We start from the raw sequence: 24,083 nt of genomic DNA, 5'->3' as shown, positions 1-24,083 counted from the left end.
GTAGGTGATCATGAGTGGGATATTCGTTATACTGATTGTACTGGGATAGATAATCATAGGCTGATTGCAATAAATATATTAGAAAATATAATTAAATGTTAAATGTAAATAATTTGGTGTACATATGGAAATAGGTGTACATTTCTACATATAACTATAAGCAGTTGAAGTGGGAATTAATAAGCTTTGTCTTTCCCGGACACATATGATTTATTTATCTATGAACATTGTTTATGACACTTTCTAAATATTTTGTTTTGTTTGTTTTTTATTTTGTGTCACACTTGCTTTTTTATTTTATTTAAAAATAAAATTGTTCAAAATAAAGAAAAAAGGAAATTTAATGAAAGTAATTAGTGCATAATGTTGCTGTTTTTTATACGAGTAAAAGTAAAGGACAATCTGTACAATACTCCCCTCAAGTTTGCTGAAAAAAAACAGACCAATTCCTGAATCGTTCAATCGTTGACCAAAGAATCGCAAAACGTCCGACAGCACGCGAAGGCACCAGGGAAGGCGCGCTCCCCTGAGTGCTCGTAGATCTGACAGTTACAGGACACGATCCAGATATAACGGGTCACTGAACGCATCCGGACGCTGCTGCTGTATATATAAGAGGAACCGACACGTTCGGTCCGTCCGTATGTTATAGTTTGTTGTTTTTTTTGATACCAGAAACATAATTCTCTAATTTTATAATACATCTTTAAAATAATACTGACCGTTTTGAGTTGTTGTAGTCTGAAACGGTCCAGGGTTCACTCTGCCGTGATGCACGGGTTAGCGAGCTAACGGTTGCTAACGGTTATCGTGCGGTGTTTTTGCGGGGAAAGTAGCGGTGTAAAACCGGAGTGAACATGGAGAGAAGTAGCCGTTTAGTAGAACTGTACCACTATCTCCAAGACCCGCACCTCGTCGCCCGCTTCCAGCGTTTTTGTGGGGTACAAGGGACGTTTTCGGGAACCGTTTGTACCAGCAGCACCAGCGGCAGCAGCAAGGAAACCGACCCGGCTCACTCGCACAACAACGGGGCTTACCATCATCAAGTCACCAGGGAAAATGAGAGTGAAAACCTAGCCGCCATGGGAGCTGGGGAAGGGGAGAAAGTACAAGTGGGTGTTCGGAAGAGGATCGCCGAGTCAAACGTGGTGAAAAACAGAGGGGAGGAAAGTGAAAATACTCCCCAGAACGGGGCACTTGTGTCCGGGGGAGAAGCGGTTGGCGTGGGCAGTGACGCTCGGAGGCTCGCCGGTGGAGTCCCGGGGAGCAGCACGGTGAAACCCCTCCGCAAAAACTCTCTAACGGGCGACGCCGGGCAGGAGTTCCTCATCCAGAACCGCTTCTTGTACTACATGTTCACTTTCGGAACCGAGCTGGGCAACGAACTATTCTACATCACCTTCTTCCCCTTCATCACGTGGAACATGGACGCCTTCGTGAGCAGGAGGCTGATCATGGTGTGGGTCTGGGTCATGTACCTGGGGCAGTGCACCAAGGATGTGCTCGGGTGGTCCCGGCCGGCTTCACCCCCGGTGGTCAAGGTGGAGATGTTTTACAACTCCGAGTACAGCATGCCGTCCACACACGCCATGTCGGGCACCGCCATCCCTTTCTCCCTGTTCTTCCTGACTTACGGCCGCTTGGAGGTACAGTATATCAACTTTATGTGCTGTCCAGAAATACCGTGACATTTGAGAGAAAGGAGAGGTTCACAGGCCCTACTTCCTCCTGAGGAAACGGCAAGTTCCTCTTGTGATGTTTCATAACATTTAGTTGCGTAAATCAGCAGCAGGACGAGGCTAATACCTACATCAATATTAATATTAAGCTTAAAGTCATATATACTGGGCCACAGACAGATATTTTTGTCAAGGAGCCCTCTAAATACTCCATAAAAGGGACAATAGAAACACCTTTTTATTTATACTGCATTTATTTCAACAGCATCTCAAATTCCCTCAAAACATCCAGTAAGTTCATTCAACGCCTCTCCCAAACAGTATCAACACAAAGTTAACATAAGTACCAGCACAACAATGCAGCCCATCGCTGACTTAAAACCATTAAACACCGCAGTTTATTATTCCTTATTTTCCAGCATACACAGGGACACAGGAGTGAATGCATGAACCATCCGTCTCCACATACCCACCAGCATCTAACAGCATTTACTTCAGGGCTGGGCCATAATTGGATATGATCATTTATTGAATTGTAGTGGGATGAAATAATTACCTCATCTACATTTATAATAACAAGCAAATATTAACTCCAGTTTTTCAGATCATCTGATGGGCACTATTTTGAGTGTATGTTTTGCATTCATGTTCTTAATAAAATGAGAAATGGTTATTTTCATTAGTTATGTATAAAATTCAATTAGGCTTTACCCTCCATTTCACATTGACTATGTATTTGTGAAATGAGCAGAAAACCTATATTGTGATATTTACCTCACTATCGAGATATGACTTATATCAGGATACAAGACATTGGCTTTATACAAATTATTAACCAACATAAAATCTATTTAATTCAATATATACACATGGTCTCACATAAATCGACAATTATGTCTGTGATAAACCTTTATGGCCTTATTTGTGCCAGTTGGCAGCTCTTGATACAGGATGGTTGGGACTTTGCCCTCTGGGGCTGCGTCATTAACAATTAATGTGCAGTCAGCCTGGAGAGTACAGTGACGGCTGTATGAGCGCATTTGTTGACTACAGTGAAATCGAGCTCACTGTGGGTACAACAACCGTAAAAGTCTGCAGTCCACTAACAGTCCTGGGATGCTCTATTGTTCATTACACAGCAGAAAATAATGTTTCTAGATGGATACTAATGTAGAGGCCAGATCAGCAAAAGCAATCAGCAACTATTTTGACATTATTTTAAGTAAAAGATATAAAGTTCATTGGTTCCATCTTATCACATGTGTTTTTTTTCAAGTCTTTTATGACGGTAACCTGAAAATATTCTTATTTTTTCATATATCTTTTTGAACTTTTTGTTCGGACAAAGCAAGCTATTTTAAATATGTCTACTTGGGGTTTGTGAAACTGTGATAGGCATTGTTCACTATTTTCGGACATTTTATAGACCAGAAGATTATTGATTTACACTGAGACCAATAATAAGCAGACCACAGAAGAAGGGATGCACCGGTTTATTGGCCGGACATTGGTATCGACAGATATCTGCCTTGTTGACTTCAGTCGGGCCAGCTAAGATGATGTCCACTGACTGCAGTGGTTGATGTTTATCTGCTGTGTTGCATCAATTTTGTGCTGGCTAAATGTCATGTTTAATAATAATTCCCATATGAAAGAAGGGTATATTAATTACTTACTTCAAAGATAGTGTAATGGGGGGCTGAATGACAGTTACATTTTTGTATTTGAGATTTCTTTGTTTCCCCGGCACAAAAGATAGATAGATAACAAAAACTAAATAAAAGACAACAAAAAACATCTTTATCAGCCAAATTGTTATTCGAAACATCAGCATCGGCCAAGAATTTCACAACAGGTGCATACCTCGACAGATTAATCGATTCAAAAAATATTTTGTCTTTCTCCGCTGTGTTTGTTTTGAGCTAATTCTAACACTTGTTGGACCTTTAAAGAGGAACATTTAGCAAATTAGCATGTTAACTCAATAAGTAATGATTCGCATGCTAACACGTGTGGCTATGAATGCAAACAAACTTTCACCACTAACTCAACTTTGGTCAACTTCATAAAAACGAATTGAAGGAAGTGTCCCGAATCAATGGAATAACATGCATGCAGGAAGGTCAGGCCTGCTATTCTTTTCTTCATCTCCTCCTATTGACTCAGGAGGAACAACCCATCATTGTGTCGGGCCTGTTAAAGACAACAGAAAGTCTGTGTAGTCCACTTCCATTGTCTCACTGTGGATCCACACCGTGAGGAACGTGCTCAACAAACCGGGGGAAGTCCATTTGATTATCATTGACCTGAGTGACAGTGTGTGGATGCTCATTGAGCTCCTCAGACTTCATGGCTCCTAAAATAATACCAAATATTTTCTGGGCTCAGCCCCTAAAATATGAGTATTTGCTACTTTTTAATCTCTTTTATTATTCATAATTCAATATATGTGGGTTTTGGACTTCTTATTGGACAAATCAACAATTTCAACATGTTACCTTGGGTTGTGTGTAACCGCCTGACAGCCTGACTGCTGTATGGGATTTCTAATTTCTCATAACCATTTTAGAGAGGGAAAAGTCACAGATGGCCAATACGGCCGATTTAGTGAATTTATATCACACATGCAAAGGTACTTTGTATTACATTGTCAACCTATTCTAGAAATAAACTCTGAGAAATTAAAAAATAATTTTCGGAATTATATGTTCTGTAAAAAAGGTTTTTACGTTGGTGCATATCAGAAATAATACAGTATATGCAGATACTGTTAGATATGTATAACAGGCTCATACTGTATATCAGTCTGGCTCTAATTGTTATGACTCTTTTAAAAAAACTTTTTTTTTTACGTTTCTTTATTGAGTTTTTGCAGACAGGCAAATAAAGTACAGCAGTTCTGTGTCGGAGCGTCTGCTCTAAAGTGAAAAAGAAAAACCCCAACATGAACCCCACTATCCCTCCCAACAATCCATGTCAGACGTAGTAACAGTAAATAACTAGGTAATTAAATATCATATCACATAAGTAAATAATTAAGGTGCAATGTGACAAAATATAGTAAAAAAGTAAGTAATAGTAAAAGTAATTAAAGAAAAAAAAAGAAGGGGGTCTCTCCTTCCAAGTATTAGGAAGTGTCCTCAGCATCATCAGGAGTAACAGTGAGACTGTTACTAATAAGAGCCAGCATGGGTCCCAGGTTTGGTGGAATGCTGTCAGAGATCCCCTCTGTGAAAACCTTAACCTCTCCAACCTTAGACATTGTAAAATTTCACGTATCCAACTATTATGAGTCGGTGGAGAAACATGTTTCCTTTTAAGGAGAATGTTACGTCTGGGGAGCAGGGTGGTAAAGTCGTGTAGTAACGGGCAGATTTTTAGACGGAGGGAGCCCAAAAAGAGCAGTCAGGGGATTGGGTTCCACATTTGTGTTAGGAGCCTGTTTGAGGGTTTGAAATATATCGGAAAAAAATTCAGCAAGCTTCAGGCACGTCCAGAACATGTGTGCGTGGTCGGCTGAGGACTGCTTACAGCGGTTACAAGCATCACTGTGACTAGGGTATATCTTAGCCAGTTTAGCATTGGTGAATGGGCTCTATGAAGCACTTTCCACTGTAACAGGCCGTGCCTGGCACCAATCGAAGATGAGTGGACCAGTTTCAGAATGTCCCTACACTGGTCATCAGTAATGTCTACCCCCAAATCCTTTTCCCATACATTTTTAGGTGAGGCGGTGGAGACTCGGCTCAGAAGAGCAATCTTATTATAAATGACATATCAGTCGTTTGTGTTGTACGCTATTAGGCAGGCTGTATTTGTCTGACATAGATGCAAAGGACGCAAAAAACCCTTCCTCATACAGGTCCTTAAGAGTTTTGAGGCCCTTATCTGACCATATGCGTAATGAAGGGTCGGTGCAGGAAGGGAGAAACACAGAATTATTGAAAACTGAGACAATGGTCGAAGCCCCTTTGCAAGCCGTACTGCTTCCTGAACTGGATCCAGATTTTAATGGTATTGGCGACAACCGGATTCGATGAGACCTTAAGAGCAGTTATGGGGAGCTGTGAGTAAATCATATAGTGCAAAGGAGGACGATGTTATCTCAGTATGAGCCCAGGGGGGGCAGGCATCTGCAACTTCACCACGGAGCCAATATAAAAGTTTATTGATGTTGAAGTAGTGGCTGAAATTAGGAAGTGCTAGTCCCCCTTCAGGTTTAGGGAGTTGGAGAATATGTTTTTTGATACGGGCTGGTTTATTCTGCCAAAAAAGGCGTTGAGTTGTTGGTCTAGGTTAGCAAAAAACGATTTTTTAAGACAAATTGGGAGGTGTTGAAAAAGGTACAGAAACTTTGGTAAAATGACCATCTTAATAAGATTAACCCGGCCTGCAAGGGACAGGGAGAGGCCGCCCATCTAGACAAGTCTGACTTGCATCCATCCAATAGTGGCTGGAAGTTCTTTTGAAAAAAGTCCCTTAAGGGGCTGGTGACAAACACCGTCAGCTGTTTTTAAAGGGGAATATGGATTGTGGGTGTGATCTCGCCAAGTCGAAGGGTGAGGACCTTAGCAAGGGTCTTACAATCTATGTTTAAAAGACCGGTCTGTAGCTGCCACTTGAGGTAGGATCCCTGTCTTTCTACAGGAGCAATGGAATAGATGCCTCATAAAACGTCGTTGGCAGTCTGCCATCAGTAAAGGAGTTGTTAAACATTCTCACAAGGATGGGAGCTAATAGTGTTGAGCATGACTTAAAGAACTCGACTGTAAAACCATTGGGGACAGGAGAGTTCCTGTTCTGCATAGATTTGGTCGCTTCATGCAGCTCCAACAGAGAGATGGGTCTACCGAGTTCCCTAGAGATATTTATATCAATCTGAGGTGATGACCATTTTTACACAATGTTTAAATTAATTTTAACTAGTCATGTGTCCCAACGGGGTATGAAATACTTATTCTAACCATATTACATATAAATGACAAAAAATAAGTGGTGCAAAGAAAGCTCCTACAAGGAAAAGAACATTTTCCTTTCTGATTTGAGGACTATAATCTGTAGTTATCTGCAGTTATAGGCCAAACACTGCACTGATTACCATTTCTTGTTTAGTATAATTCCCATAATGCCCTGTTATATTCTCCAAATCGTTACTTTTTGTTTAACAATGGGTAGGGGGAAAACCCCAGAGTTTTGAAAAGAAAACTGTGTGGGCTCCCTGTACTGTGCTGTTTAAATCCCAGCGAGTGAGAGCAGGGGTGAGATTGATTTACGACTCTCTGCATCCCCGTGTTTCTGCCTGAGCAGGAGATAAGAGCGCCGGCCCTTGGCCTCTGAGTGTGGGGCTCTGAGATAAGACCGATTTAGTGTCTGCAGCTCTCTAATGTCCCCTTTTTCTACCAGTCAACATAAAATCGTATGACAATTCAGAAAAGCTCCCAGATTTGACAAATAACATGTGTTGTCTTTGTTCAAAACAATCTATATTCAAGGTCTTAAAGTGCAAACTGCTGACGTGCTTGTGTGCAACGCCAGATAAGACGGTCTCACTTTTTTCTCTCACATTTATTTTGGTCTCACGTGTCGTTCTTCACCTTTGCCCTCACTTGGGCTTAAATAGTTCTTAAATTCAATATGCAGATACCTGCAGTGAACACGGACAAAACTGCACTTCATGTAATGGCTTTTTATCAAGACTTGTATTGGTTAGCACACTGGCAGCATGTATTTATTATAGAGCTTAAGAATTTGCAAATAGGGCTGAGGTCAACCAAAGAAAATCTTGGTCGACTGAAATTCTACAGACTCTTTAACCAATTTATTGATCGATGGGGGAAAAAATCTAGGTCCACTGAACCGTCCACAGCGTACTCGCTAGAGTTGGGTCCACCAAAGTGTTTTGTCCTGAGGGTTGTGTGTTTTATGTGACCTCAAAAACCAACAGTTACTTCCTACATGTACAAGTACTGAACAATGACGAAGGGGAAATGAATCCCGCTGAACCGTATATATCTGTATATCTGTCTTCTCTCCCCGATGTGCTCATGCTCTTCCTTTCACCCACAGCAAGAATTCAATATTTGCCAACTATTACGGCTGGGAGGGTTGTGTGTGTTTTTTTCTGGTTGCTGTTTTTTTTCTGTGCTCACCGGCTGTAGATCCGGCTTTTCCCCACTTGGTCGCCGAGGCTGACATCAATTCCAGCCAATCAGCTGCTCCTTTAAAGGAGGAGGGGATCTGCAGTGGCTCGCTCTGACTCTCACTCTCGCTCCCATTCGTCATTTGTTGACGATTTTAATATGATTTAATTTTGTGTTCGTCCCTGTAATCCCTAGACATAATTCGGGACGTAACACTGACATTTCTTACATCCGTGGATGTCTCTGAGCTCAGCTGAATTAAAAAGCCTGCCCCTGCTAAGCATTCTGGTTGTTTCTGCTGGCTGTTTTCAGAAGTGTGCCTCACATTTTCAGTTGGCATAAAATGCTTTTGTGGACACACAGCCATAGGAATGTAAAAAAACCAGCGATCGTCATACCCACAGCTTTTCTAGCCAAAATTTGGGCAGAGGCGGGCAGGGGAGCGGTTTTGCAGTTCATGCGTGTGCAGGAGAGCCGAAACGTGCACACTTGTCAAGTGACACATGCATGAAGTGCTGAGCCACTGAATACTGAACTAATGTTATGTGCACTAAACCACGTCCACCTGACCTTTCTCGTTCATACAACTCTGTCACCCACAGCCCAAGAACCACAACAGTTCCCTACAAAATATCACTCACTGTTTACTAGGGATGCAAATTATAAAGTAACTCATTAATCGATAGTTGTTCCATCTTATCGAGCGATCATCGATTAATTGATAAGCGGCAGTTCTTCTGAAAAGCTGAATTTCCCCCCTGAATAGGTCCACTATAAAGACCTTTTTTAATGGAATTCCATTGCTAGGCAACAGCCTTGGTCCTTGTTAACTTCCTGTCAGCTGATGTCGTTCACATTCACTGCAACAGGAATCAAACTTGGACACATTTAGAATGTTTATGTTTACAACCTTGAAAAAGTCTATACGTACTGCACTCCGTTATGCCCTCTTCCTCCTGTCGGTGTAGCGCTTCTGGTTTGTTTTGTTGTCAGAGAACTGCTTCACTTGTGTTCCTGTCTGTGCATCAAGTACGTCTGGCGTCAAGCGTGCCCTCACGTGCACAGGCAGGGAATTACGGGTTCAAAACACAATTAATTGCAATTAATTAATTTTAACCGGGTGATTTCTTATCGGCAATTAATCGATAATCGCTTAATTGTTTGCATCCCTACTGTTTACATTATTATTATTTCCACCGTTATTATTTGTGAGCAGTAAATGTGCCGAAGCTGACGTCAAAACCTGGAAGTTTAGCATCGCGCTGGTTCTCATAATCCAAAACGGATTGTCAGAAAATCTGTGACTCATGTTTATGATACTTACACGTTTTGTTCAGTCAATCTTCACATTTGAATACCTTTTTTACCTGCTTTGGTCTGGATTAAGGCCGGCGCTAGCTCTCCTGATTCATTGTATTGCTCGCTCGACCCTCTCTCTTTCCGTCTCTCTCTCCTGGAGCTGAAATCAAACGCACCCCTTCTGCTGCGGTCGAGTTGAACCGAGTTGAATACATCACCATTGAGCTTCCATAGTACTACATCAATTTTCAGTCAAGATTCCAGCGCGGCGGCGGACAATTTCAGGGAGGCCGCCGCTTTAAAATTTATATTGCAGAAAAACACCTCATTCCAATAAGAATGCGATCATACAAGAGCACATAGACCAAACAATCGACCAATCGACTACTGTTTGCCTGTCATTCTCTGTGTTTCCCTGTAGCTCTCCAATGCAGACAAATAGCTGTCAACCTCACAGGTGGATGCGGGGGCCACAGGATCGGACATACGCTCTGCAGACAGCTGCGGGCAAGTACCGGTCTTGTTGACCCGCAAGAAGCGGTTCCAGGATAGTGGCTGCATGTGTCAACGACAATGCAGGCAATATCGCGTCTGCACGACCGGTAAAAGTCCTTAGCTGTCGGCTGAATGCAGGAAGTATGTCCAAGTCTCCTGGACGGGTGAACTGGCAAGTAGTTGCCTCTTTGTCTGTTAATGATCTGTAAACAAGAGTCTGCTTTCTGCTCTAAAACAATAAACTAGCACCCCTAATTGTTATTAGGTTTGTCCCCTGCTGCTTGCTGTAGCCGCTCTGTGAGCTTTCTTGCTGAATAGTTGCCTCAGCTGACTTGTCTCAGCAAAGCAGGAATGTTTGCATCCAGATGGGTCCTCCTCCCATCCCACTGCTGTCTTCCAGCTCAGACATTAACTGGAGCCAGATGTGTCTCCCTCTATGGAAGATACTGGTAAGAGTATCTTCCATAGAGGGAGGGGAAGACATAAGGGAGGGGACAAGGAACAAAACAGAACAGAACAGGAAAGAGCCGTTCAAGCAGAGCAAAGTAGGAGAGAGAAGACAAAGGGAGGGAGGATGAGGGGACAAGATGAGACTAGAGAAGGGGGGGATTAATACAGAAAAGGGAGAAGGAAGGATAGAAGAGGGGAAAATTAACCGGAGAAGGAGGTGGGGCTGAGGAGAAGAGTGATGGAGAGCAGATGAGACTATCAGAGGGATGACAAAAGACCAGAAAGATAAAACATCACTGTGTTTTTACACATCGTGTGATATAACTTATCATGACGTTGTCCAGTGGAGCTGGAGCAGAAAACAATTTTACAACAGCCTTTGTGTGAGACTTCCTCTCCCTGCAGCTGGAACATTAGGTGGGAACAGTACAGCGTTTTCCTGCGCGCATGAATGACTTTAACACTGTAGCACTTCCTCACCCCAACCCTGCGTTTTACTTTGTCGTTTCGTTCAAGTTGCACATGAATATTAACCTAAAAACACTCAGTTGCAAAGATGGGAAATAAAGTTAAAGAGCTGCAGCAGTCAAAACACAGAAGAGCGAACTTTCAGACAAGTTGCACTTTAGTTGAATATTTCCATTTCCACTATGCGCTAATATGAAAAACATTTTTACAGAACATATAATGCAGAAAACAATTTAGAAATGGCGTCATAGCTATTTATTTTATTTTTATTCATTCTTTATTCAAATTCTCAGCAGTTGGCTATTACCGAACATGATGTTTATTTAGCTATTTAAAAAAAAAATATATATATATATATATATATATATTTATTTTTTTTATTTTTTCTGTGTTTGTTTCTAGTATTGGTTAAAGGAATAGAGATGTTTAAAATTCATATAATAATTAATAAAACATTTCTTCATGGACAACTTTAAAGGCTCACAAATCGTTTCTTGCTTTAATATTTTAAATAAAGTGTACTTTTGCAGAGTCATGTCTGTGCACATATCCATATAGAAAAGATCTGTTTTCATTCCGGCTCAAAAAGTCACTATATCAGCTGACATATTGATAAAGTTTGAATTTCTCCGTCTAAAATCTGTATCTGTATCAGCCTCAAAAATGGAGAAGGGTCCAGCTGCAGGCATGGGCAGTACCGTCATGACACAAGAACGCCCACTAGGCCTGCGTGTGTGTGTGTGTGTGTGCGCGCGTGTGTGAGAGAACATTATGTCATGTCATGGAGCACATGCAGAGAAAACCCTACGTTGGGGCTAACGGTCAATAAGCAGTGTGCAGAGAGCCACAAGCCACACCAAAAAAAACCACCACACCCATTAAAACTCTGCACGAGGCGACCGCCGCAGCACCGCCGCTTTCACAGGCCCAGAGCGAGCACAGACGGAGGACGCTGTTTGGACAACATCTTCCCCCTCCTTTCCTTCTCTCCCCCACAGATCTGGTCTGAGCACGTCTGACCCGCCTTCACGGCTAATCCACGCACATAAAAGCGGCTGTTTCTCAACCAGAAACCTCCCTCTGCTCTGACCTCATTTTGGAAAGAGGGCTCAGTTTATAATTGACACTTTGAAGTGAAGCCTGGTGTTCAGAGAGACTCTTTTCCTAACCACAACACTAACCTTAACCATCTTTCAAGACTTTCACAAATCTGGGGTTACAATCTAGACACAACCTAGAGACACCTGTAGGGAAGTGTCTTGGGAGTCAGACTGCACCCAGACTGTTTTGTCCTTCAGTAAGACCTTTTTGCCTGCACACTCTGGATCTAAAGAAATCTAAGAAAGAAATCAAAAGAAATAACATGTACGAGAAATCAGTTCAGGGAGTTCGATTTAAAAGTTAAATACTCACGTCGTCATCACTGTGAGCGTTTTTAAAAAAAGTTTTTCAGTGTTTGTTTTTTCTTTTTTCGGTAACCATGGCAAATTCCTTGCATGACTAATCCGTAAGTCGACTCATCACTGCAGCTCTAGGTGTGTGCGCCAACAAATTTCATGGAAATCCAAAAGTACAATCGTTGTACTTTTGGTATGTGCAGTATAGATAAAAAATAATGGACAATATAAAGCCTGGTTAAAAGTGAAAATAAGAAGCAAAAAGTGAAGTGACCAGTGTAGATAAAGTGGCAACCAAATGGCAATGCTGCAGGTGTAGGATAATATATTAACAGGTGATTGTCCTTTAGTTTATAGCCATGTTTGTTGTTGATTGTTCTGCCAGCCTGTGAGAAGAAACTGAATAAAGTGTGGATAAATAATATGCTAATAAAACATTTGCATAAATCCCACAGACATTTATTTACTGCAACATCAACACATGCTGCTGGATAAATGCAGGAAATGTAAGTAGTGGTTAGTTTGTGTACTTCACTAAGAACTTCTTTGGCAGATAAGCAGTCGTTATGTGGAACAAAGGTTATCTGTGTGACATTTGTTCACTGAGTGTGTGTGAGTGCGACTTGAGTGATCAGCAGCGAGTGAAACCACGTTTTATCTCTTTATCCATCTGGCTAATGTAGGTTGTGACATGGCCAATATACTGTATGTTGTTGTTAAGGCCGTTTTAATTCAGTCACCTTGAAACACTGACTGCAGGAAGACATCAAACATTGTTGCAACATTTCAACGGTAGATAAGTAGTAGATAACCTGTAGATGTTCACATTAGACAATCAGCTTAAAGTGCTTATGGAGAGAAAGTGATGTAGGGCTTTTTGAATACGATTCCTGTAGTTATCTGAGACGTTAGTTTCTTTCTTTAGTTTATGAACCACTGTTGGCACCTTAAAACCTGACGAAAGGAAATCTGCTTCATTTGCTTCACCATTGTCTCTAAAACAGATGCCTGTGCACACGCGAGGACATTCAGCAACGCATATGCAACGTTGTCTGGTTCCAGTTCTGACTGTAATCACAACATTTAAATGTCACTGATGCAACAAATATTAATGTGTTTATTTTGGGGTGAACGTTTGATTGTTTGTTGCCAATTTCTCAAAATAGTTGTCAGTGGCAATCTGGCTACTGATAAAACAGCAAATGTTCTCATTCTATATTGTCTAAACTAATGAGAATTACATTTTTTTTATGGTAGGATTTGAAAGAGCTGCAGAGCTGATGTATTTTTGTACTCCAATCCTGTTAGCATTACCCTGGTTCCATCAACAAAAAGCCAACGGGACTCTCCCATTTGATTTTCGAGATTATAGCAGAAAAGAAACTTTGATGAACCAAAGTTATGATAATTACACATTTTGCACAAATCAACATTAACATAACTTTTCTGAGAAGCGTAAACGTAATCTCCAGGAGTAAAAAGCTAACGTTGGGCTATGAACAAACGACACCACGGTCACGTGATCTCGGCGTCACCACCACTAAGCTGACGGTGATGATTAATCTCCCCGACCACCTCTGTCCCGCCTGTTTAAGACACGTTCAAGCGTCACAGTTCACCGTTCAGTGGGGTGTTTACTGACGTATTTCATGTTGCACAACAAAATAAAACAGAAATGATGCTAAGCCAAACTTATTTGCAGCTAAGAGTTGTCAGCAGTGTTGAAACGGTGCCATATCCCAGTTTAATGATCAAACGGCTCTGATGCAACATTTCCCCTGAAGGCTGGACGTGTGCGAGTCACACTGATGCTCTGGGATTTGTCCTGTAATTGTGTAAATCTGCGAGAGGAGATCTGAGCTGTCTCAACAACAATGAGAACAAAAGGCTTTTAACAAGTGTGCAAACCTCAGCAGCTTTAGTCTGTCGCCTCTCTCTCCTCTCCCTCCCTCTCTTTCTTTCTGGCTGCGTTCACACTGCAGACCTGCATGTTTCAGCTCATATACTCAAAACACAATATATTTATTTTGGAGCTGCAACAAGAAAGCAATCAGTCAGTTGACAGTATATTTGTATTATCAGGGAGGGCTGGACAATATGGCCAAAACCTTCTACCGTTAATTATGTCATTTCATTTTCCGACATATCACGAAATAGCATATGAATTAATTCATTTTATTGCCATTTGCACGGTACAAGGTAGTACAGGTAAAATTTTTCTCTCGAAGTCAACCAAGCTCCTAAATATTAAAATCAAATAAAAATAATCTAATAAAAGATTCATAGAAAATATAAATAACAGTTGAAACACGCACTTTTCTCTAGAAATATATTCTAAAAGTTATTAAGACAGTAATAGAAAGAAATCTTTGTAGAACTTGCCTCAGAAAGCTTCACTATGTCGCACACGGGAGCGCCATCTTGGATTTTGTTTGTTTGAACTTGTTCTCCGGTAACTCAATAAATCAGTAGTCTGTATTAAATAAAAACATGGTAAAGCCTGTTTTGTACACACTTGTGTGTGTATGAAAACTCGTTTTAAATACAGACTTTTAATTCAAATTATTTCACATCAGATTTTCTGAAATATTTGAGTCAGCATGTGCTTATTAGTAGATGTCATTGTGTGTCACAATATCTTGATACATGATTTCATCATGGTGTGTCTTCATTGATTAATCAGCTTGTTATTTTCTCGATTAATCGTTTTGTCCTAATTTGTCTTAAACCCAAAGATGTTCAGTTTAAAACAATATAAAAATATTTGAGAGTCTGAAAACAGCATTTAGGGCGACATGGTGGTGTGGTGGTCAGCTGTCGCCTCACAGCTAGAGGGTTCCTCATTTGAATCCCGGCTGGGGCCCTTCGGTGTGGAGTTTGCATGTTCTCCCCGTGTCAGTGTGGGTTTTCTTCGGGTTCCCAGGTTTCCTCCCACAGTCCAAAGACATGCAGGTGTTGGGTTCATTGATGACTCTAAAATTGCCTGTAGGTGTGAATGGTTGTCTGTCTCTGTTCGTCTCTATGTGCCCTGCGATAGACTGGCGTCCTGTCCAGGGTCCTGTCCTCCTCACGCCCGATGTCACCTGGGATCGGCTCCAGCCCCCCCGACCCCGGTTGAAGATGAATGAATGAATGAAAACAGCATTTAAGCCACTTTGCATGAAATATGACTTAAAATGATTCATTGATTACCCAAACAGTTGAAGATTTATTTTTGTGACGAGCTGCAGGCATTGACATTGAATTAGCTTTTGAGTTGAGTGTTGAGTTCGCCCGTCACATGCAGGTCTCATGGCTCTGAAGCCAGCTATTAATGTGACCCAGATCCAAACTAGGACTGGGACTCTCAAGTGCAGCTTTTTGCCGTTTACACTGATTCTAAAAACCAAGAAATCTGAGTCACATGAGGGAACTCACTTTGAACTGCAGTGTGAACCAGGCTGTTCTTCCTGCTCCCTCTCCTCACTGCTGTACATTCATCTGATAAGGAAATAGCAGAATTGCTGAAATATTGATGAGGTCTAGTACACATAATATCCCCTATCATCACTGCAGCATGTTATCAAGGCTTGAGCCAAACCGTACACTGAGCACATACAATCATGCTATCATAGTTATCACCCCGTCAGAATATTAAACACTTTTGATAGATGAACTTCGGTGCAGAGGCCCATTAACAGATAGTCATAGGAGTCAGGTGCAGAAAAACCAGCAACTATTTTTATTTACGTTTGGATCCTTGCACTTTATTTTAATTTTGCACTGAAGTTGTTCATAAAATTAGTATTAGAATCAGTGTGTTGAATCGTGTGTCCTTTCTCCTCAACAGTACCCGTTCACACTGGGCTTCAGCTTGGCTCTCTGCTGGTGTCTGCTGGTCTGTGTCAGCCGAATCTACATGGGAATGCACTCGGTCCTGGTACGTACACACACACACACACACACACACACACACACACACACACACACACACACACACACACACACGGTGTCGGCCCTGCCACCTGCAGTGCTAGTTTGTCGTCATTCTGTCTGTCTGAACGCGATAGCTGACATGTGGGAAACCGTATCCGACCGGTAGTCACTTCAGCTCCAGAAGCGAGCTGGCTTCAGGCTCTGATGTCAGCAACACAATCGCCTGTGTAACTGTAGAAGTACAACACACAGAAGAACCAAACATGTTTACAACACAGTTCTGAAAAAACTGGTTATGTGTGGGTAAATCATCTGGTAATTTTTCAGGATGGTTTGACAAACTGTACTGTGATCGACACACAAGCCTCTTGCCTTTAACCACATGGCTAATCTAGAATGCACCATGTCCTGTACATGCTCAGGCTTGACATTGATCTGCCTCTTTCATCTGCTGCTCTCACATTAGCAGATTGTTTTGCTGACAGCAAGGCTTTGACTGGATGAGATAACTACTGTACAACGTGTACAACGCAGGTAGAGATGAAAGACAATGTTACACCACTGCATGGGTGTGTTTCCTCCTGGTGCAGTACAGCATTACAGTATCTCTCAAAGTCTGAGTTGTAAGATATACATATATATGTTATATAACCTGATGTGAGGCAACAATGCTAACTATTAAAAACCAACACTGAAAAAATGGGTGGTGCAGACGCAGCAAACCTGCTTTAGGAATAAAGTTAGATGGCATCTTTCTCTTCTTTTTCTAAGTATTTGAACAAACTCATCTTAAACCACACTGAAAAGTAATTAGATTAAAATATTGAATTAAAAAACGAATCTTATACAAAAAAAAAAGCACAATTCCATCTGCCGTGCATGTGTGCATGTGTGTGTGTGTGTGTGTGTGTGTGTGTGTGTGTGTGTGTGTGTGTGTGTGTGTGTGTGTGTGTGTGTGTGTGTGTGTGTGTGTGTGTGTGTGTGTGTGTGTGTGTGTGTGTGTGTGTGTGTGTGTGTGTGTGTGTGTGTGTGTGTGTGTGTGTGTGTGTGTGTGTGTGTGTGTGTGTGTGTGTGTGTGTGTGTGTGTGTGTGTGTGTGTGTGTGTGTGTGTGTGTGTGTGTGTGTGTGTGTGTGTGTGTGTGCATTATCTGGGAAATGATCCTGGTACACTGTTTGGGTTGGGCTGTCTGTCTCCGTGGGAATAGTCTCCGTGGTCACAGCTGTGTCAGAGGCATTGATGGACAGGTGCTGTGGGACCAGCAGACGCTCCAGTGCGCTGGCTGGCCGTCCTCCCAGACAAACTTTAGAAGCTAACTCCACCTCAGAGACGTTCTTTAAGGACTCTTTGTGGCGGCCCGCAGGAGTTGGGACCTCCACACCAAGTACCACATGTAGCACACTGCTTTATATACTCCGCAGAACATCTCACAGAAAACATATCCCTGATGTCTGACCTAGAAAATGTATTTAAGATGATTCATTCATCCAGCTGTTAATTAGATTTACAATTCACAGTGAGTAAATTACAGGACGCAGACCTGAGTCATCCTGAAACTCGAGGCACGCCTCACCCGCCCTGGGGTTTAACCAAATTCAAGTGCATCCCAGAACCAACAGTAACAACAATTAGAAATCCCCAGGGAGTTCATTACTGTGATTATGGTGCTGACAGTGAGACAACAATTAAATGCTCCCAATCTCAATAAATAAGAGTAAAACTTTAACAGACCTGCTAACTCACAACAGTCTGAATCTCATCTCAGTTTATGATTTTTTTGTATTATGGAAAAAAAAAGTCCTATTTTAGGATACCATTTAACTGTTGCAAAGATGTCCTAATTTAAGGATTTCCCAAGTTAAGAATCCTAAATCAGAAAGGCACAGACACTGTCCTAAACTCAAAATCACCATACTGACAAAAAGGCAGCAGTTAGGTGTGTATGGCACTGACAACGTAAACAGAATTATATTGATTGAAAGACTACTCAAATGATGGAGCTTTAAATGTCCCTGGACCATGTATTAATGAATCTAAAGCTGGGCATACACCGTACGATTTGAGCCCATTTCTGAACCCATTCTTGAGTCCTGTGACTCATTTTGGAGTCGGAGCAAGTTTCAGTTTCTCCAGGCATGTACAGCGATCACTGCCAGACCAACTGCTCCGAACGAACGACGTTCAGATGAATTTCTGACAGAAGTTTGGATCGTCCAGGCTCTCACACAAACAGAGCGTCTGAAAGTGTCATGGCAACACAGCAGAGGGGGACAGGAAGCGTTAACCATGTAACTGCCTGTTTCCTTCCTACAGAGTACTTTTATTCTTTGTTCTTCTTCTAGTTTATATGTCCCTCTTCCTCCTCCTCCTCCTCCTACTGTTCCCACATGTCACTCAAAGCATGAATGTACCACTCATGGATGTTACTGTCTGGATAAAATCATCCGTCTGTAAACCAGAAAGTCCTGCTGCTCTTCATCTAGTTCATTTTTCCTCCCATGAGGACATAAATAATGCCTGTAACTGTAGCAACCTTTACATGTCAGGGTCAGTCCAGGCTTGTGTTTTCAATTTTCTTTCTAGGTCAAAGAAACACGATTTTTCTACATACACGTAATTTTTATCAGCTTCTTCCAACGCTTCAATTAAACTCTTTGTAAAAGGTGAAATATTCAAACCAAAGATGCTTTTTAATGCATCAACCCAGCATCATTACATCGATTCTGAAAAATCCCTGTAACTCAGACATATTTGGGAGTCCCGTTGGCTTTTTGGAGCAGTCAATTTAAGCTGCTGGGCTTTAATTTTGTTGCCAGATATTGTTATTTACAGAATGAGCGTGTACTCAGGAACACACGTGAGTTGTAGTATACATGTTTTAGGACTGTTTTCATTCAAAAACTAAGTTTAATGTAATGCTCATGGAGTGTGCAAAATGATCATAAAGTGCAAGGATCAGAACGTAAAGTCGTCCAAATGTTGACGTATTTCACCCACTGCTTTTTTCCGACATTGCGATAGAAACAATATAGAAAAATACATGCATGCATTTTATTTTGCTGTTTTTAGCCTAATACTTTGTATTTACAGAACGAATGTTGCAGTTGCACTGCAGGCTCAAACTTGAGCCTCTTTAGTTTTAACTGATCTGTTTGTAACATTTTGTCAAACTGGCACCATTGAAATCATGCTGAATGAGCTGTTAGCAGGTCATGTTTGCAGTGCACCAATAGATGAACGTACAACTATGTATGTTTTTTTGTGGTTTCTATGCAGATATATGGAGATTTTTTTGCAATGCATTGGAGATAACCATATCCCCTGGAAGTGTCACGATGAATATGAAAATATGGCTGTGTCTGTTCAGATCTGACACAGAGGGATTACAGTAGGACAATGAAGCAGAGGGAACATAAAGGAAAGTCATGCTAATTGTCCCCTAACAAGGGGTTAAGAGCATAAATCGTGTTTTCTTTAAATATGACATGAGTTGAATTTATTTGAACAATCTCAGAAACACAAGTGGAAGTAATAATACAATGGATCAAATCTTTAGAGATCTCGTTTCCAGCTGATAAAACAGTCTGTTGATGTTCTCTGCGGTCGGGCCACATGAGGGACTGTTGTGTTTCAGGGAGTGGAGCTCCAAACACATGGCGAGCCATTAACGCTCTGCTCCGCCAGGCCAGCGGGGCACTTACTGTGTTCTGGAAATCATCACGCCCAATGAAACAAAGTACTCCTCTTTGTTCTGCAGTAAGAGACAAGAAGCTGTTCTGCTACTGAAACCTTTTTACCAGACTCACTTTCACGTTCATCCTTAATTTAAAGTCTAAATGAGAAGTATATATTACTTTTTCTGTGTTTGTTTGCATCAGCGTGACACTTTTTTTTGTTGAGTTTGAGCGAAATTTACTGCAGGTTTGTGCCTTTGCTCTTATTCGCCGACTTTACCACTGTTAGCTAGCGAGCAACGTTCACTTCAGACTCTTTCTGATTTCACAACTCACCAGAAACTCCACTTCTTACTTATGTCTCTCCAGTCGTTCTCCTTTTTCCTCTCTGCATGTTTAATGGGAACAAAAGAATAAGAATATTTTTTACAAATACAGTCTCTATAGTTCAGGTTAGGCCCTGAACTTGAATGGTTAAGTTTAGATGGTTAAGGTCAGTATAGGTGGTCGACTGGGTCTCGACCATGAGATCTGCCAATAGAAAAAGGCCTTTTAGTTGACTGAAAGAAAAAATAATTGGCAAATACATTAATATTAATTATTTCAGCCCTAAACTGAGGTTTTAGCTTCTCAAATGTGAGGATCTAGTGTTTTTTATTTGTATGTTTTCTGTGATACGCAACTGAATATGTTTGGGTTTGGGCCAAATGTTTAATGGATAAAATAATAGACACATAAATCCATAATGTAAATAATGATGAGCTGCAGCACTAATTAATAGAGTTGACCTGATGACATGTTTAGGTCTCTGTACACTGTGTCCACAGCTGGTGCACAGATTGAACCCGTACAATCATTTAATGGGTTCAGGATCCGTTCGCAGGCGTCATTAAAGGTATCAGATAAGCAGCAGTCAGTCAAGAGTCATGCGCTTCCACTGAGGCCGTGCTGATAATATACACATGAGCCTGGTTGTTCCTTCAGGGAACGCTCCACCTGCTCGTCCTTTTTCTGGATGGTTTAGATCAGAGTGTCAGTGGAAGAGAATATCACAGACAGCTGAAGACTTTCACTCAGCGTCATTAAGGGAGAGAGGGCTGATAAAAGTTTGCAGCAGTGTGCTGATAAATCACACTCTCTGGGGGGTTTCCTGCTGGTTATCTCGCTGCCGACTCTAAAATATGTCCTTGAACAGTCGGCGTGCTGGGACACAAGTTCCTGCTTAGCGGCGTGCAGCATGTGTCGGTGGCTGTGGCACTCGTAGTTAAGCACGGGTTAATGACTGACTGTTATTGTGTACCTCAGCGTGTATTTAAGCAGCCAAAACTGATATTAAAAGTGTAACAGGACCTTGGCTTCTGTCCAGTGTGGCCGTCCAAGTGGGCTAACCTGCCAGGCCGCGGCTGAAATGCTCCGAGGTTTGGCCGGTGGATGCAGAGTGTAAATTGAAACTTCCTCCACAGAGACATACTGAAAAAATTATTTCTTGTAGTTTCTCCTGAAGAAATTTTACACGAACCAGGTTTTTAATTTCCATAACATTCATATTAATGCAACTGTTTAAAATCTATAAGCCTTGCGGTGTGATCTGATTAGAATCATTCCTGTTAAATATGAAATAATAAAGTCTCAAAAATAATTCCTGTCAAAGAAAGTCCAAGTCTAAACAGGGTCAAAGGGGCAACGTCCAAAACTCACGTGACATAAAACAGAGAACTGAAGCATTTACTTGACTTCAGTTTGTCTCTGAAGATAATCAAAATGCTGATGCAGGAGCAGCAAGTGCAACAGTTTTGTTCTCTGAATCATCACAAATCGTTCTTCTCCGTCAGCTCTGTGGTAAATGTGAGAGGTTAAAGCCACACGTACAGTAAACGGCACTGCAGGAAGCCGACTGTCAGTTTGCTGCTCGGCTCATAAATAAGCGACCGTGATGACCTAGTCCAGAGTTCACTGCCACCTTCAGCTCGCTCACTTCCTGCTTCCTGACTCCAACTTCCTTTAACCATCAGCATGAAACGCACCAATAATAAATAACATAATGTTTATTATTAAGATGCAATATCTAGGAAATGTAGATTGAATACTTTGGCTCTACAGAGCACTCGTGATGAACTCCCGATAATACTGTCAAGCCTCTTTCACACATGCACTGCAAACCTGAACTTGGAAACATTTGTGTCGGTTTAGGTTTTCCGTAACCTTCTGTTTCTCTTTTTATTCTCCAGGACGTCATAGTTGGCATCCTGTACAGCGTCCTGATCCTGCTCTTCTTCCTGCCGGCGTTGGACCTGATCGACCGCTTCAACCTGACGTGCCGCTACGCTCCGCTCATCATCATCACCTTCCACGTGGGCCTGGGCCTCTTCTCCTTCAACCTGGACACCTGGAGCACCTCGCGGGGCGACACCGCTCAGATCCTGGGCACGGGGGCCGGCGTGGCCTTAGCCTCCCACGTCACCCACCACCTGGGTCTGTTGCCCAATCTGACTCCCGACCAGCTGCCTTATGCTGTGCCCGCCCTCAGCGCCGGCCTGGTTGGTGTGGCCATGCTGCGGCTCTTCCTGGGCGTGCTGGTGCTGCTGGCCACGCGGGCGCTGATGAAGGCCATTACCATCCCGCTGGTGTGCCGGCTGTTCAGGGTGCCCTGCACCGACGTGAGGAAGGCCAGGCAGCACATGGAGGTGGAGCTGCCCTACCGCTACATCGTTTACGGGACGGTGGGCTTCAACATGGTCTTCATGGTCCCGCTGCTCTTCAGCTACATTCACCTCTCCTGATTGGAAGTTCGGACAGTCGCTGACTTGAGAACAGTGACGTGACCCTCTAAACGTTCATGTCATGCTGTCGGATGGATGCTGACACGTCATCAGTTTTTCAGTTCCCACATCGGCTCAGCTTGGGTTCAGGACACCAGGAGCAGCCAGCTAGCGATCTGTGTCGAGTGATATCTCTGTTCTGTTCTTTTAGATTCATTTCAAATTAAATCAGCTGGTTCCTCCTGATCCCAGGACGCACTGAACCACAGCCAAACATCCACCAGCTTCCTTCAAAAGAAACAGTGGCCTCTGAGAGATTCTCTACCGATTATTGAACTGTGTCTTACTATTTACTTTTTTATTAATGCTTGTTTTACGAGTTCAAACAAAGAACCACACAAGTATGTTTTTGGTAGCCGGAAGTGTCATTTAAAGTCAACAGATCTGCGTTGTTCAGAGGAAATTCTGCACTTGAGAAGAAAGTTCAACGACTCCACAGTGAATTCACAAAATGCGGAAATGTGTTTCGCAACTCAATAAAAACCTCACAGAGGATTTTCTAGGGTAAAAAAAATGAATATCAGAACTGTTTTGAAGTCTTTCAACATTCCATTATATAATCTTTGCACAAATTCAGTCCTACAAATTTAAGAAGCAACCTTTGATATAACCTTCTTTCACATGAAAAATATCCTTTTTAACCTTTCAACACAATTTTAGCCGGCCACTGCCTTCAGTGAATGTCGTTGTATTTGGGGATAAGTAGCGACACTTCAATACTTTTCAATACAACGTGCAAATATATTCCGTTTAAATGATATAAAACAGAAAAGAATCTGCAACCATAGCATATTTGGTGTTTTTGAGTGAAACATGTTGCAGATACATTATTTTTGTTGATTCACTTCTTCAGTGTTTGAACTTTGTGTGTTTTTTTTTCCAGGAAGCTTCTTAATAATTAATATTTTTGATCTTCCTCTCGTGTGTCTCACCTCTCAAAGCAATAAGATTTGATACTTCCTTATTCCTGGGGAGAAGGTTTCTCCTTCAACCGTGGGATCCGTGGTTTTAAAGTTCTTGACCTGTGTCGGACTGAAACAGTTTTTTCCTAAAGGGCTCTCCCCACTCTGTTTACTGTTCCTGCCTTTATTCAGATAAATGAGCTGATCATAAATTGAAAGGAAGGAAGCTTTGTTTGGGTAATGTACAGGGAAGTTTTTAATAGTTAAAAATGAATGGGATGACAGGAATCTGCCCACTTTGCTCAGCTTTTTCTTTTTATAACACTGTAAATGAACTTCCTGTCAGAGATGCTCTTGATGGCATCCACTTCCTGCTTCGGAGGCAGCGGAGATAACGATAGTCTCCGGAGGGAAGACGCGTGGGTCGCTGACAGTGGAGAGACAGGTCTGGGGAGGCGATAACAGCTCAGGCAACAATTTATATATATATACATACAGGTCTCTTACACATAAAAATACTTTTTTAGCTTTCTCAAGGGAAGGAAACCAGACATGTCGCAGGGTCTGAATGTAGTGGAAATATTTTGAAAAAATAAGTTCAAAATGTACCCAAAACTAGATTTCAAGAAAAACTTGATATAATACATGTATAGTAAACAGGTGAAAGTGGTTTTTACGTGTCTTAAAATTATTACTTTTTTCTTTTAAAATTACACTGTACATAAGGCTGTCCTCATTCTCGGTACGTACATAAACCTGCATAAAGTAACACACTGTAATTCGTCTGTAATCAACATGTTTATTACTGTAAAAATGACGGCGGGAGCAAAAAGGGAAATAAGATGAT

At 41.8% G+C, this 24,083-nt stretch overlaps 1 protein-coding gene across 1 annotated transcript; it reads left to right on the top strand.

Moving 5' to 3' along the window:
* Positions 1 to 586: 586 nt before the first annotated feature.
* sgpp1b (sphingosine-1-phosphate phosphatase 1b) lies at positions 587 to 23,332 on the top strand. The gene is made up of 3 exons (XM_083923866.1): positions 587 to 1,646; positions 15,758 to 15,847; positions 21,744 to 23,332. Exons 1-3 carry the CDS (start codon positions 858 to 860, stop codon positions 22,293 to 22,295), a joined length of 1,431 nt encoding a protein of 476 aa, XP_083779992.1. The 5' UTR covers positions 587 to 857; the 3' UTR covers positions 22,296 to 23,332.
* The last annotated feature ends 751 nt before the right edge of the window (positions 23,333 to 24,083 follow it).

This window comes from Echiichthys vipera (assembly GCF_963691815.1).
Source record: "Echiichthys vipera genome assembly, chromosome: 12".
NCBI classification, from domain to species: domain Eukaryota; kingdom Metazoa; phylum Chordata; class Actinopteri; order Perciformes; family Trachinidae; genus Echiichthys; species Echiichthys vipera.
This window is presented reverse-complemented; position numbering and strand designations above follow the sequence as displayed.

Bases quoted from the DNA above. Each gene is read 5' to 3' on its own strand.
- sgpp1b (XM_083923866.1), top strand. From the start codon at position 858: ATGGAGAGAAGTAGCCGTTTAGTAGAACTGTACCACTATCTCCAAGAC. The intron at 1,647-15,757 runs GTACAGTATATC...TCTCCTCAACAG, and splicing joins TGACTTACGGCCGCTTGGAG to TACCCGTTCACACTGGGCTT. The intron at 15,848-21,743 runs GTACGTACACAC...TTTATTCTCCAG, and splicing joins TGGGAATGCACTCGGTCCTG to GACGTCATAGTTGGCATCCT.